Below are 16,496 nucleotides of genomic sequence, written 5' to 3' on the forward strand. Positions count from 1 at the left end.
GGCACATGGCTGGTGTCTGCTCCAGAGCTCTGGTTTCAAAATGGCTTTTCTCCCAGGATGTTCCTCTCTTAGCTGCAGCTCCTAAAAAATGTCACTCTTAGTTGCTCTTGGGGCATTTGTCCTCTCTTAGCTCCTCTGGAGCAAAAGTCTGCTTTCAAAGACCGTATCCAAAATGTCTCTGTAAGCTGCAGCTCCTCTCTCAGCTCCTGTGCACTCTTCAGTGTCCCTCTTGGCTGTAGCAAGCTCGCTCCTTCTGTCTGAGCTTATATAGTGCTCTAGTAAACTAATCAAGGCCCATGCTAAATGGGCAGGGCCACACTGCCACAGAAATTATTGAATCAGAGTTATCACCTACAGTTGAGTGGGTCACATCTCCATGGAAACACTTAGAAGAATTACAATCTAATCAACACTAATATGTCTGCCCACACAAGACTGCATCAAAGATAATGGCATTTTGGGGAACATAATACATTCAAACTGGCACAGCAGGTAACCCATATTTGCAAGGGGGTAGGAGTGTGAGGGGAAGCTCAAAGAAGGCTTCTCAGAGGACATGGTAAGTTGAGACCTGAAGAATGAGGGAAGGCTAGACAAGCAAGACAAGGGAAGAGAAGTCTAGGCAGAGATTATGGCGAATAATCACATCCTTATTTTGAAAGATTTTTCTAGAAAGCTGATTATATAATTCACAGAACTTTTTATCTGTCCTTTGACACACAAATCCTAATTCCCAGCATTCCCACACTCTAACTCCTGGACCCAATCTCCCATCCCCAACCCATGAAACAGACTCTTGAACTGGTTATTAAGAGTTTTATATTGCCACAAAGCTGCCTCAGATAATAAAATAACAAGAGATCATTTTTCTTCTTTATTATTTTCTACTAAAAGTGTTAAACACATAGGTATGCAATGGAACATGCATAGACAATAAAACATTTCTTCATTGGTGGGTTGCTAATTTATAATTCTAATGATTGCTTATGACATCTAGCAGGATTGTACATGAAATGGAATTCAATTAATCTTTACCAAAAAAGGAGAATACTCCCAACAAAAGAACCAGGAAAAAAAATTTTCTGGATTCTTTAAACTAACAATTTACATCTATAATAAATTCTGGCTTGGACAATATTTTAAAGCTTTAATTTATAATTGTGTCATGGCTGATTCTCCTAATACCACACAAAAGGAACTAAGAGGCAAGTTGCTGAAAATAAGTACAGGTTACTTAGAAAAGCTAGTTAATTGTCAAGTAAATTTATTTTCAGGTGAGCAAAAGTATTATTTTTACTTATTTACCCTCATTTCACTTTAATTAAAAGATGCAATGGCACCAATAAGAGGTTTTTTGTTTGCTTTTGTTTTGTTTTGTTTTGTTCTGTTTTTTAAATCTCAGAGATGCTGTTATGCCTTAGAGAGGTTTGCCTTGGTGTACTTCTGGGAGTTGGCTTATACTTATGTAAACTTCATATACAATTAAATGTTCTTAGTAGATAAAGCTTTACCTACAGATGAATTCAGTTCCAGGAAACCCCATTAAGAATTTCACCATTTCCTCTACACCAATAGTGGCAGGTGATGCATTTTTAGCCATGGTGTGCACTCCTATTATACATGACCAACTGGCCTTTTCCCCCTTAGTTGGATTTCTCATAAAAGTACAAGCCAAATTTTTACTTAACTTTAAAAATATTTGATTATGGATTAAAAATACTATTTTATAAACTTGTACTTTTAAAGTAAGAAGTCTATCAAAAATATCTTGAAAATAATTTTCAAGTACACCACCCCAGCTAGTTAGCTCACTATACAAAGTGCCTCCTCTTTAATCTTACATCGCTGAAAACTGAGCATTTCCCTTCAATTTCCTATCTTTAGCTACAACCTAATAAAAATAACTGAGCTGCCAATGACCTCCCAAGTACAATTAGTTCAATATTCCAACTGCCATTTCCAGGATTAGAATATTCACATTACCTGCTGCTTCAAACACTGGAACTTTCTGGTTTCATCAGCTTCATCAGGATTGAGATCTGCCTTGGCTAGAAAGTTCCAATTACTTTTTTTTTTTTTTTTTTTTTTTTCAATTTCTAATTAACAAACAAACCTGTTCCTCACTTAAGTGAACGAAATCATAGTGATTTTTCTGCTAGGCAGAGCACAGCTGTGTGGTTGCTCAGCAACTCTTGTACACTAACCATTGAATGCCCCATACAGGAAGGAGATCTTGTTCCACCCCCTGAGGAGTCAAAGGCTCTGGCAAGCAGGCAGTCTGTAACCAGAGACACTTTTAATTTAGCAGCTGTGATGGAGTAACAAAACTCCATTTTTTGTTTCTCAGTAATAACTGTCTTCCCAATAACCAAAACAAATTTCAAACCAAGGAGCTGTGTATGATTATATATGTCTGCACCAGGGCCTCCCACTAGAAACCTGAGCTAGGGAACAAGCCAAAGCAATTTACTTCCAGGCCCACAGAAAAAGAAAAAAAAAAATCAACTAAACTGGAATGTTCCTATTTTTATGAATTACAATTAGGGGTCTGCTTTCCAGCTTTAACCCATGCAAACTGAGGATCTACAACAATATTTTTCCCCACTTAGTTTCAACAAACATTTATTGAGTTTTTACTTAGTACTAGCTCTTCTGCTGGGTGCTTTTTCACGTTATTTCCTTTACTCCTCATAACAACCCTGTGAGGTCAGTATTTGTATTATCCCTGCTTTATAGATGAGAAACCCAAAGTTCAAAAAATTTATTTGACTTGTCCAAACTACCAAATGGCAGGGTCAGATATGAATCCAAATCTTCTAATTCTGAAGTCTTTTTTTCCTACTATACCACCCTGATTTTGCAAGAAAATTCCCAATTTTTAATTGAAATATTCAACCATTCCTAGAGTGACTCTAAACTTTTTAATGGTGATTTGTTTTAGCAATAAAATTTCACAAGTAATGATTTTATTACTGGTAAACTAAATATATTCATCCACCTTTTTAAGTGCAAGAAAAACAAAGCCACAGAAAGAAGGAGCTGCATTATGGTCCTGGTGGATTTCTGCTAAGTTAAAACTAGAACTCACACTCTTGAGGAGGAAAGGCAAAGGAGAAAAGTAGGTAAAGTGATGAAAGCATTTAGATGAAGCACTCTGTGGAACATCTCTGGGGCTTGAAGGAGCTAACTGGGGGAGGGTGGGGGTCAAAACATGTGAAAGACAATGTACTATTTAAACCAGAGGAAAATAAACTTTTATCTTTGCCTATTAATTATTTTCCGGTACAATTCCAAGTATTGATTTGCCCATTTTCAATCACCTCCCACTTCCAGATATGGAAAGGAATTCTAATATAGTACCTCTTCTCATAATTGAATGAAGCACAATTTTCCTCCTCTCCAGAAGGTCCACAATTCCCCCTTTCTCCTACGTACATGTTTTGGGTATTTCCTAGGAGAACAGAGAAAGACTACCTTTTAAAAATTGCTCTTCCTAGCTCTCCAGGATCCTGACCTAAAAATTCTCTCCTACCTGTAGTTTGAATATTCCTCCAGCTATGGATTCAGAAGATTCCATAAAAATGTACCACTCCAACTCTGTCCCTTTGGAATCTCCAGCTCTTAAACTGCTACCTTATACTCTGAACTACTCCCTTCTATTATACCTTTCCTACTTCAGTTGATGACTCCAATTCTCCAACTATCCCTAAGGGATTTGCGTATAGACCAAAAGAGATCAGAATATAGTACCAGCTTCCACAAGCTCTGGCAAGATAGGTGAAGAATGAATTTACTATAAAGCATACATAAACAAAGAAATCTATCTGATATTGGTTTAAAAGTAAAAAAAAAAAAGTAAAATCACTATATTTCCCTGAATCTTTACTGGATGAGGTAATGAAATGCCCAATTTCCTCTTCCTATACTTTCTTATTAAAAATATGTCAGTTACGTGGATCCTGGAAGATCACAATATCAATTTATACTGATGAATGTTATATATAATGCACAGAATAAAAGTCAGTAAAAGTTGTAATTATAAAGTAGTAAGATAAAATAGATCACTGGTGTCAACAAGATTTATAAAAGAAAATAGGAACAGAAGATAAAATCTTTTGCAGTTAAGTTATAATGTTGTCTTCTAAAAATTAAGTAACTATGAGTTACTTTGGTTAATGGCCTATTCACAAATCTGCAGAACTATTAAACTTTTCCCTTTCCAAAGAAAAAAAGTACTGCACAGTCAAAAACAAGATAGGGAAGAAACACTGGGACAATTAGAACTTTTCTGTACCCTGTTCATTTTACAGTGATTACAAGCTTACCAACTGAAAAAATAGAATGGTACTTGTACCTTAAATTTAGCTGAAGTTTGAGTACTGTCAAACCAATACAATTTCTTAGACTTAGCTTAAGATATCTGTAAAAGTGAACAATGTTTCTAAAACATGATAAGATTAGGCATTTAAATCAGTAAGTAAAACAAAAAAGCAATCATTTATTATTTGGGACTCAGGTTATTAGACATTAATTTAAAAATACTACAACTTTACCCTTTATAGAGGCTAGAAACATAATTCAAATTTTCATAAAGATATATTAAATTAAAACCACTTCAGACAATTCAAGATCTCATTGACAGTTCATTTAAGATGACAGTTTTGCTATTGTTTTACTGTTCCCACAAGATATCATCTTTTCTCAATTTCATTAGAAGATTATGGACTTGTTTTGGTGGAAGGCTGCTGTTTTTCTGTGGAGGGTTAGTGTCATGCAAACATTTTCTGGGACTATTTTTTATGTTCTTTGATCTTTTAGGGTTGCTATCTTCTTGCCGAATACCTGAAGCTTCATTCATCTTTAAGTTTTTAACTTTGTGCTGCAATTTACAGACCTGGAGAGAAAAAAATCTAAAATTTTAGTCAACAATATAACAAGAAATATACTAAAATAGATGGATTGGATTGATGGTTTAAAGATTACATGAAATTAAAAAGTTCAATTTATTAAACATCTATTATACGTCTAACACTTTACTAGTCAGGTAGAAATATAATGAATAAAAGAGTCTCTGCTCTGAAGCTCATGGCTCTTATTAGTGAAAGAAAAGCATACACATGACAACTAGAGAATAATTTAAGCCAGGATAGCTTTGAGTGAGACAAAAAGTTTAAATTTGGGAAGGCCAAAGTAGGACAGGATCAATGTGGGCTGGAGCAGTTGAGGGGAGGGTTGCATGAAACAGATGAAATGGGTGAAAATTGGAGAGCAGAGAGGAGAGAGAGGAACATTCAGGTGATATTAACAGCATAGCAAAGGACTAGAGCTAGGAATGAGCATCAAGTTTATACAGTCAATTAACACACACATACAAACACACATTTATTTAACATAAGAGTGTTTCTGAACTTGAAGTAGTACTGAATACCAGTAAAAAAAGTCAAGGGAATAACCTTATCTCCTTGAGGGGTGTCCAGTAATAGGTAGATAGAATTAAACAAAACAAAACCCATCAATTAGCCAAATCTATTTCTTCAAAGTCTAACCCACTAACTCCTTAGTTGGTCACTTTGCAGAGACCTCAGAAAAAGGCTTAATTTTTAGAGATGATAATTTTGGGTGAGTATCTAGTGCTCTTTTTGACTAACAGGCAACTCTTCAGTACAGACGTTAAATTTATTATGATAAAATGCTTGAAAATTTCTACTGCCATAGCTATTATTAGTAAACAATACAAAATACAATCTACATGCAGATTGCCTCAGTTTTAAAAATATGAATGTTCTTGTATTCCTTTCAAGGTTCTGGGCAATTCCAAGAAAGTGTACAAACTGTATAATCTTCAACCAACACCTTCACATAAAAAGAAATTACTTACTATAGTCTTAAATGTTAGTAAAAATATTTGCTTCAAAATGTTCTCACAGACTCAGAACTCTATATCTGAGAGTCTCTTATTTATGTATTGGTCATAAGAATAAAGGCAGTAAAATTTTGCATCCTTTATTAACTGTCCTATAAGAAAAGTAGAGACTTATTTGTGAGATTAATATATCACTAACTTATATGAATGCTGATTATAATAGCCACAGGTGGTTAGCTACATTTTGTGATTAGAGGATTCCTAGAAAGGCTCCCTCTGCCATCTACCCCAGCAGTGTAACAGTGTAACAACTCAATGACTGTGAGTCATTGTCTTTGAATAAAATTTTATAATCCATGATTCTTCTGTTAAAATACTAAAACTGTTAAGCCATTCTTAGTTAATAAGACTTCACACATGAATACAGAGCCCCCCTCACTACCCCTACCTTACTCACAAAGCTAGCTGGAGTATAGGTCCCCAGGGAATGGAACACAGCACAACACAATTTTGGAGAGTAAAAGGGGAATAATGGTTTTACAATTGGTTTACTGCTTGAGGAGCTAAGTTTATATATAGTACTGACACACTGGCATAAGGCATATCATATTAAGGCATTAGAGGAGGGAAGGATAAGGGAAAAGAATGCTAAAAGAGTAACTCGGACTATTTAACCTACCTCACAATTTTCCCAAAGTCATTTCTGAATATATAACTAAGCTTTCCTGCTCCTTTTTTTCCCTTATATTATCTTGAAGTTATACAGAGGTCCATGTTATTCCAACGGGTCAGATGGCTCTATTCTGTAACAGACCTAAGTGAATCCTGTCTATCATGTTTTCACTAAGCCACATATACAGACCTCAAATTTGGAAGGTCATATAGAAAAGTAACACTGAATTCAAAAATATTATCTTTTTATTAAATCTTTTACTAAAACCTTCTTACACTGTCTTGATGCTTCTTCAGTTTGGAAATTTGTTCTTCTTTAATTTCCATTTTCTTGACTAAATGCTCTAGTTCACATTCTATATCTTCACAGACTGAATGGCTCTCAGTTTCCTTCATTTGATTCAATATTTCTTGATGCTCCCTATTAAAGAAAGCAAACATCAAGCATTGTGATAATTTATGGTATATGTCTTTACTATAATTAAACAATTTTCTGTTCAATCATAAATTTTTGTTTAAGTTAAAAATTAATTTTCAAAGAGAGTCTCTTTCTTTAGGGTTGTCTAATTAAATCCATGGTAAATATAACCAGGCTTTTAGGATTTGAAGATTAGATACATTCAGAAATATCTTAGATTAGGCCCTTAAACAACCTTAGGAAAGAAAAAAAAAAAGAACTCTTAGTGTCCTTAGTTAAACATAGTAAAATATTCTCATGTTCTCAGCTACAGGCATTAAAGAGTTCTCTTTAATTCTGACTATGGAATTCCTGACATAAGAGAATTCTAACAGTGGAAGTATTTGTTTGATAAATTCTGGATTTAGTTTGAGCCTACTCAATGAAATACTGTTCAAAGAACTAGTAATCCCTTCTATAGAGGTCCTAGTTCAACTAGCTAACCAGCCAAATCACAAATGTTCTAGAATGGCTGTTGAGTACATATTCAAACTTGGGGCATAAAATATGTATCCCATACAGTATTATGCTTACTCTGGATGCTTCAAAACTCATAATGCAGCCTAGCCAGAGTCTAAAACATGGAATTATAATCCTATTTCTCTAATGAAATTATTTATTTAACTAAAGGATTATAAAAAGCAAAGGGAACCTTTCTTATAAAAGATTGTGAGTTTAAATCTAAGATCCTCAGACCCTATTTGTTAGAATGACAATAACAGTTATCAATATGGATCTTGGGAATATAGAAACTCTTTAGACTGGAAAAATAGTAATTACAAGCAGCTGAAAATTTAAATAGTACCAATAAATGCAGTGAAAAAATCAGTGACAACAAATAAGAAGATCAAAATAAAATAAATCCATATGGTTAAATAAGACCTTTAAGAATTTATAAAGGACATTTGTTTTTAAGACTGAGCAGAAAAAAAAAAAGACCTTTAAATATCTTGTTATTTCTCCTTGATAAAGAATAAAAATACTTACATATTCATTTGGTCCAGCTCATCTTGCATTGCCATCAAAAGTTCAGACAAATTATCACAAATGGAAATGGACATTTCTGAGTCAGGAGTTACAGCTTTACATTGGGAAGGTCTTCTACTAGGCCTACAGCGACATCTAGGTTCAGTAACTTCAGACCGCTTTGGAAGGGCGCGTTGGTCACAATGTTGCATTATCTGCAGGAAGTTTTGCATATTTGCATTGACAGAATGGCTTGCACTGGCCAACTTAAGGGGAAAACAAACAACTGAGAACAATTTCAAAAGACAGACGGTGTTTTAATAGCATTTATAACATAGCAGGAGCGTTTTCTGAACAAGTATCTTCATTTTCCCCCTCACCTTCCCAGCCACAAAAGGCAGTGCTCCAAACTTTGAATAAATTTGCTGAGGTGGTCCTCTCTTTAAACATTTAGTTTTCTAAAGATTGGCAAGGAAAAAGGTAAACAAAAATTATTTTAAAAGACATTTATGATATAAAGAACTCCCAAAACTCAACAATAAAAAACAATCTAATTAGAAAATAGGCAAAAGACATAGACAGACATTTCCCTGAAGAAGACGTACAGATAGTAAATAAACACATGAAAAGATGTTCAACATCATGAGCTATTAGAGAAAAGTAAATTAAAACTATAATGAAATATCACTAATATCACTACACACGTATCAGAGTGGCCAATAAAAAAAAAAAACAATGATTACACCAAATGCTGGTGATGATGCAGAGAACCTGGAACACTCATACACTGTTTGTGGGAATGAAAAATAGTACAGTCACTATGGAAAATAGTTTAGCAATTTCTAACAAAACTAAACATGTATTCACCATATGACTTAGCAATTTCACCCCTGGGCATTTATTCCACAGAAATGAAAACTTATGTTCACACAACACAAACACCTATTCACTAATGTCCACAGCAGCTTTATCTGTAATAGCCAAAACTGGAAACAACTCAAATGTCCTTTATGAAGAAAACAGTTAAACAAACCGTAGTACGGCTGTAACCTGGAATACTATGCAGCAATAAAAAAAGAATGTATCAATGCATGCAACAACCTTGGATGGGTCTCAAGGGAATATGGCTGATTAAAAAAAGCCAATTTCAAAAGGTTATATTTCAATAACTCCATATATGATAGTCTTAAAATAACAAAATTAAAGGGATGGAAAGCAAAATAGAAGTTTTTAGGGGTTAGAGAGGGGGATGTGTGGCTATAAAGGCATAGCATGAGGGAGCCTTGTAGTGGCGGAAAAGTTCTATATCTTGATTGTGGTGATGGTTACATGATTCTACACATGCCATAAAAGTGCACAGAACTAAATTTACAGACACACAAAAAGGTGCATAGAGAACTGGTGAAGTCTGAATAAGTTCTTCTATTATAATATACCAATGCCTATTTCCTGGTTTTAATATTGTTTTGTAGTTACAGAGGATATTACCATTGTGGGAAACTGGTTGAAGAGTACATAGGACTTCCCTGTACATTTTTTATAAGTTCCTGTGAATCTATAATTATTTCAAAATAAAAATTAAAACATAAAAAACATCAAAAAAGACATTTATGGTGAGGATGTGGAATGACAGTAATTGCCAGTTGGAATGTAAATTGGAATAATTGCTTTTATGCATGACGCTTAGGGCCTGGCATCTTAGAGAAACGCTTGTACATGTACACCTGGAGACATGTAAAGAATGTTCACAGAGGCACTGTTTATGATTTTTTTTTAAAAAGTGGGAAAAACCCAAATGTTCACTGAAAGGAGAAAGTATAAACAAACTTGTGATATACCTATACAAAAAAGCACCTATAGCAATAAAAAGGAGAGAACCATTGTTATGTGCGTCAGTCAGATGAATCTCCACAAACTTAACAATGAGTGGAAAAAGCAAGTTGCTGAGGAACACAGAGTAAGTCCATTTATATAAAGTTCAAAATTCTGCATAACTAAACAATATACTATTTAGGGAAACCTATTTGGCAAAGTGATTAAAAAAAAAAAAAAAAAGCCAGAGAATAATAATCACAAATTCAGAACTGTGGTTACCCAAACATTGGAGACAGAATGCAATTTAGGAAGGGCATATGTTTTATTTCTTAAGAGGGTGATGAGTACATCAATGTTAATTTTATTATTTTATTTTTTATTTATGTATTATTTATAACTGTATTAATATTTTTTAATCAGACTTTTTTTGTTACTTATACTCTTTCATGAAACATTTTTAAAAAGACATTGCTGGGGGGGCAAGATGGCAGCATAGAGAGGAGTGGAATTTAGTTAGTCCCCTGGAGCAACTAATGAATAACCAGGAACAACTAGTAAATAATCTGGAACTGCTGGGGGACAACTGTGACTGTCCACACTTCGTACAACAACCTGGAATGGGTGGAATGGCTGAGATTGCAGAATAAAAACACCCAGGGGAGTGAATCTCCCTGGCAAAGTGGAATATGACTCCCGGGGAGGAATGTAGACCTGGCATCGTGGGACGGAGAACATCTTCTTGACCAAAAGGGCGATGTGAAAGGAAATGAAATAAGCTTCAGTGGCAGAGAGAATCCAAAAGGAGCCGAGAGGTCACTCTGGTGGGCACTCTTATGCACACTTTAGACAACCCTTTTTAGGTTCTAAAGAATTGGGGTAGCTGGTGGTGGATACCTGAAACTATCAAACTACAACCCAGAACCCATGAATCTCGAAGACAGTTGTATAAAAATGTAGCTTATGAGGGGTGACAAGGGGATTGGGAAAGCCATAAGGACCACACTCCACTTCGTCTAGTTTATGGATGGATGGGTAGAAAAATAGGGGAAGGAAACAAACAGACAAAGGTACCCAGTGTTCTTTTTTACTTCAATTGCTCTTTTTCACTCTAATTATTATTCTTGTTATTCTTGTGTGTGTGCTAATGAAGGTGTCAGGGATTGATTTGGGTGATGAATGTACAACTATGTAATGGTACTGTGAACAATCGAAAGTACGATTTGTTTTGTATGACTGCGTGGTATATGAATATATCTCAATAAAATGAAGATTAAAAAAAAAAAAAAAAAAAAAAGACATAATGCTGAGCAAAATAAGCCAGGCACAAAAAGAGAGATATTGTATGTTACCACTAATGTGAATTCTGTGAAAAATGTACAATGTTTTATACTGTAGAATGTAGGGGACCTAGAGATACCAATTAGGGGAGGGGGAATGATAATCTAATAAGAACAGATAAACTATGGAGAGTAATCTCAATGTTATGGGAATGCTCAGGAATGATTATGGTTTGTAAACTTTCTTGGATATAGTAAGATCATGTTGGAAGCAATAGAGTTATTTTAGGTTTTTTTTTTCTCTTATTCCTTTGTTTTCTTAGGGGTTGTTAATTTTCTTGGGGTATGGTAGGAACATGTTGGAAGCAATGTAGTTATTTTAGATTATTTGTTTTTCTTACTCCTCTGTTTGGACATGGTTTATTAATTTTCATGGGGTATGGTAGGAACATATTGGAAGCAAAGTAGTTATTTTAGGTTATTTGTTTTCCTTAATCCATTGCTTTGTTTGAAATGTTGTGGGGTTCTTTTGGTTGTTGTTTGCCTGTTTGTTTTTAATTTTTTGATAAACAAAGTTAAAAAATTGAAAAAAAATCAGTAGAAAAATGGGAGTAAAAACTAAATGACAAATAGGGTGGGATGGGGGGATGGTTTGGGTATTCTCTTTTCACTTTTATTTTTTATTCTTATTCTGATTCTTTCTGATGTAAGGAAAATGTTCAGAAATAGATTGTGGTGATGAACGCATAACTATATGATCATACTGTGAACAGCTGATTGTATACCATGGATGACTGTATGGTTTGTGAATATATTTCAATAAAACTGAATTAAAAAAAAAAAAACACAATGGAGACATACAACAGCAGATCTGAAGAGGCGGAAGAAAACATTCAGGAACTGGAGAACAAGACACCTGAAATTCTACATATGAAAGAACAGATAGGGAAAAGAATGGCAAAATATGAGCAACATCTCAGGAAGTGAATGACAAGATGAAGCACATGAATGTATGTAAAAGGAGAAAAGAAGGGAAAAGGGGCAGAAGCAATAATAGAAGAAATAATCAATGAAAATTTCCTATCTCTTATGAAAGACATAAAATTACAGATCTAAGAAGCGCAGTGTACCCCAAACAGAACAGATCTGAACAGACCTACTCTAAGACACTTAATAATCAGATTCTCAAACATCAAAGATAAACAGAGAATCATGAAAGCAGCAAGAGAAAAGTGATTCATCACAAACAAAGGAAGCTTGATAAGACTATGTGCAGATTTCTCAGTAGAAACCATGGAGGCAAGAAGGAAGTGGTGTGATACATTTAAGATACTGAAAGAGAAAAAACTGCCAACTAAGAATCTTATATTTGGCAAAACTGTCCTCTGTCCTTCAAATATGAGGGAGAGTTTAAAACATTCTCTGACAAACACACAATGAGAGAGTTTGTGACCAAGACACCTGCACTACAGGAAGTACTAAAGGGAGCACTACAGACAGATAGGAAAAGATGTGAGTGAGAGGTTTAGAACAGAATTTTGGGTGATGGTAGTACAACAAAGTAAGTACACTGAGCAAAGATGACTGTGAGTATGGTTGAAAGAGGAAGGTTAGGAGCATGTGGGACAACAGAAGGAAAGAGGAAAGATAAAGACTGGGAATGTATAACTCAGTGAAACCTAGAGTGCTCAACAATTGTGATAAGATGTACAAATACGTTTTTACATGAGGGAGAACAAATGAATGTCAACCTTATAAGGCGTTAAAAATGGGGTGGTATTGGGGAGAAAAATACAATCAATGCAAACTAGAGACTATAGTTAACAGAAACATTGTATTATGCTTCCTTTAATGTAACAAAGGCAATATACAAAAGCTAAATGCCTATAAGAGGGGGATATAAGGGAGGGGTATGGGACTCTTGGCATTGGTAGTGTTGTCATAATTAAGAGCAAAAACATTTAAGTTAATTCTTCAAGTCATTTTACTGAATGAGGATTCTACAATCTAACTTTAAGAGAATAATGAAAGGCTTCCATCATTTCTCTTACAATATTCCGACAGTCCCTTGACTCTTTTTTCGAACTCACCTTTTCCTACTGCTGTCAATTATCGTTTAAGAATTACAACAATAACCGTGTCCCCATTATTCTCAAAAACTTTCAATGGTTCCCAACTGTTTACAGAATAAAAGCCTCAAAGTCTTAATAAGGCATTGAAGGTCAGCTATAATCTCACTCCAAGCTTTATTCTGAATTTTAACTCTCACCATACCTCCGTCTCATCCCAAATAGTAAACTATTATCATCTATGGGTCCCTGGAAAAATCAGCTACTTCCTCAGACTGTAAGGTACTTCTCCTCATCATTGATTCTCCAAGGCTGCCTTTAAAACTGTTTCCTGTCTAAACTCTCACATATTCCTTTACTTTCAAAGCATCAAAATACCTTGTTTATATATGTTAAACTTTTATTATCCTGTCTTATATTATATTTGTATATTTATCTCCTTTTCTATAAATTCCTGTCTTATTTATCTCTTTATCACCTACAGATACCAGTGTACGTAAATCAAGATGTGATGAGTTGAATGAATTATGCCCAGGACATGGAGAAACAGTTTCAGAGAGATGACTAGGAGCATTATAGAGGCCTCTCAAAAGCTGATCCTACCTTCAGCAACATTAGTGCTCCTTCCTTCTTTAAAGGGGAACATTATTATCTATAGAATCTATAAATTCTTTTTCTTCTCTTCCAGGAGTCCCTTTCCTTCCCTTCATTTCTTTTACTTTACTTTTCCCTGCACCTTCACTATTTTAACAATGAATACATTAAAAAAAAATTCTACTAACTGATCAGATGAAGGATGACACATAACCTAAATATAAAAATAGGTCAATAGTTTTTCTACTTTCAGATTACCTATGGTAATTTTCTATTTGGCTTTGTAACTAATTCCTTTGTACAAATAAGACACAAAACAAATATTTAAGGAAGGAAATAAGCAAAACAACAACAAAAAAAAAAACAAACAAAAAAACCCACAAAGTTTAATTGGGAAAATATTTTTCATTATTGTAGTTTGTAAATTCTTTAAAGAAAAAATTATGAAAAATGAAGCTAGAGCATTGAACAGTAATTCTTATTTGTGTAATAAAAGAGTAGCCAAAGTTAAGTATAATGGTCTCTCCATCATAGTATCCATAGTTTTGGCCTATGGTGGTGGCCAGAATTCTCAAATAGCATCACTGACTCCCACAGCGACTGGTACATAGAAACATTCACTACCTGCATAGTGAATAAATTAAAACCATAATTGCAGAATCATAAGATTAAAAAGGATTACAATTTTTCTCTTAGCATTATATAATTAAGATGGTTTAATACAATACATCCAAAATATCAAGTCATTTAAATAAAATAGTGATCAATCTATAGAGTACCAACTTCCCAAATTATCCTAATTTTTAGACAAATTCTGATCTGAACATAGAAAGAACAATTGATAATAAAAATAATAAATTTCCCATAAAAATGACTATATAGACCTGTAATTTCATATCATTTCCTTGTTTTTTATTGTGCATGTATCACATAAAACTGCTATGTAAGTCAGCCGATATTGTGTTGTTTAATACCTTTTTTATAAAGTATCACAAAATAAACTTCTCTAAGAATTTAATACTAGGAAAAAGTTTGTCTTTCTAGAAAAACTGGAACGCTTCCTGTTATTTCCTTTTTGCTTTGGTTGTTAAATTCAGAGCTAGGTTTTGTGCTCAATTGCTGTTACTTTCTTTAAACTAGGTTTTATGGAAGAATTTTCTGTCACACACCAAATCATCATTACTTGACTGGTGCTTTTATTTACATTCCATGGCATTATTTAATGTCTTTGGTGGAAATAGGTATAAAACATTAAAAGGGTGAATAAGTTAAGTATTAGCAAGTACAGAAAAGTGTTGTTTGGGGAAAAGTTTTATATGCCCACCTTTGAAGATTTCTTCATTTCCTTAGAGTATTTTGGTTTTGAAATGGAAGACATTAAAATTCTATTGATTTCAAGTCCAGTTTGAAGCTATAATATTAAAGACAAAAACTTATAAATTTGATTTGTAATGAGGTCCTGAGAAACCTTTATAATGAAGGATCAAATCTCAAATTATAAATATAAAAAGGCTTTTTTAGGAAGAAAAGAAAACCCAAATAATTATTTTCTAAATGTAAGTCACTAAGCCTATTGGTAACTACAACCATTTTGTATTTAGAAGAGAATACGTTATTTAACACATCTTTCAATCAAATGGAAAACAATCTATTGCAGTAGTTCTTTCAACTGATATACAGACACACAAATCAGAGTTTCAAAAGACCTCTTGGCAATGCATCCAAATATAAGAATATACTGGCTGACTGATTAAGAATTTCATTATTATAGCAAAAAGAGACAAAACTAACATTCTAGGAAACAGAAATTAGAGTCTAGAATATAGGCTTCAGCTAATGAAAAATATAATATGTGGTTTAGTATAATAGGTTTGTGCTGCTTTATTTACCTCAGAAGCTTTGTCTTGAAATAGTTTACGCTGATGTTCTTCTTCCTTAAGTTTTTCCTCTAAATGTTTAATCTTGTCCTACAAAAGAATAAAAAACCTGAATTGCTATATAAAAAATAGAGCCAAATATTTGTTACTTTTTGAAGTTAAGTCCTAAAGGTCTTAATTCTTAAAAGCTTGGCAGGTTAAAGCAGAGAATAAGAAAAAGGAATGGCAAAAAATGCCAAGATTTTCTTTGGCTTTCTTCCTATGCTCTTTACTTGCTATTACATCTGAGAACAAAGGGAAAGCAAAGAATGTGATACACTTACAGGCTTTTTAACTCCCAGCAACAAAGCTATAATGATGAAACTTTTGGTGGTATTGAAAGTCTAAGGGTCAAATATAGCTTTGGTCTGAATGTTTCATTCAAAGCACAGAAATATCCCAGTCGTCAAACTATTAGCCTTTTATTAAATGTCTACCATGTGAATGCAATAAGGACACAGTTGCTGAGGGAGTTACAGAGCAGGAAGATAAGTACAAGATTTAGTCCTCAGTTACTTAAGAACTAATATTGTACTTAGGGAAATGAGTAACACAAATGAAACAGTAAGAAAACAAAGTACATGATCTGACCCAGACCATGTTTACACTATACAGCTTTATACACATAAGTATTACATCTTCCATTGGTGGTATGGTTCAGAATAGGAGGACAGTACTCATTCAAAGGGAGAGCTTCCCGAGTGCTGGAGAACTCAAGGAAGGTTTCATAGAGGAAGCAGGACCTGAAGAAAGATCTGTGAAATGCAAGTATCTGGGAGGAGAAATAAGAGAAGACATTTCAGGAGGGGATCTAGGATAGGCCCAACTTACCTGTAAGTGGTGAAAGACAAACTTTTCGATATTCTT

The 16,496-nt window shown here is 34.1% G+C and overlaps 2 protein-coding genes across 23 annotated transcripts in view; both read right to left on the reverse strand.

The window, feature by feature from the left end:
• The window catches only part of LOC119539130, a 206,621-nt gene extending 202,180 nt beyond the window's left edge, over nt 1-4,441 (reverse strand). For 10 of the 11 annotated variants that reach the window (XR_005217796.1, XM_037842280.1, XM_037842284.1 and 7 more), the window contains exon 1: nt 1,984-2,107. The gene's annotated coding sequence lies outside the window, so the exon portion shown is untranslated. Of the gene's footprint in view, nt 1-1,983; nt 2,108-3,360; nt 3,452-4,354 lie in introns of those variants that run through there. The other variant, XM_037842278.1, reaches the window with a different exon arrangement.
• Nucleotides 2,057-16,496, reverse strand: part of CEP57L1 (centrosomal protein 57 like 1) — a 78,060-nt gene continuing 63,620 nt past the window's right edge. For 7 of the 12 annotated variants that reach the window (XM_037842291.1, XM_037842289.1, XM_037842294.1 and 4 more), the window contains 6 exons: nt 15,603-15,680; nt 15,038-15,124; nt 8,339-8,416; nt 7,980-8,224; nt 6,812-6,956; nt 2,057-4,894 (listed from right to left, as the gene is read on the reverse strand). In XM_037842291.1, coding sequence (XP_037698219.1) covers nt 4,673-4,894; nt 6,812-6,956; nt 7,980-8,224; nt 8,339-8,416; nt 15,038-15,124; nt 15,603-15,680 — 855 coding nt within the window. In that variant the 3' untranslated portion in view covers nt 2,057-4,672. Of the gene's footprint in view, nt 4,895-6,811; nt 6,957-7,979; nt 8,225-8,338; nt 8,417-15,025; nt 15,125-15,602; nt 15,681-16,496 lie in introns of those variants that run through there. The other 5 variants (XM_037842296.1, XM_037842298.1, XM_037842297.1 and 2 more) reach the window with 5 other exon arrangements.

Source organism: Choloepus didactylus, chromosome 7, assembly GCF_015220235.1.
Source record: "Choloepus didactylus isolate mChoDid1 chromosome 7, mChoDid1.pri, whole genome shotgun sequence".
In the NCBI taxonomy this organism is placed as follows: domain Eukaryota; kingdom Metazoa; phylum Chordata; class Mammalia; order Pilosa; family Megalonychidae; genus Choloepus; species Choloepus didactylus.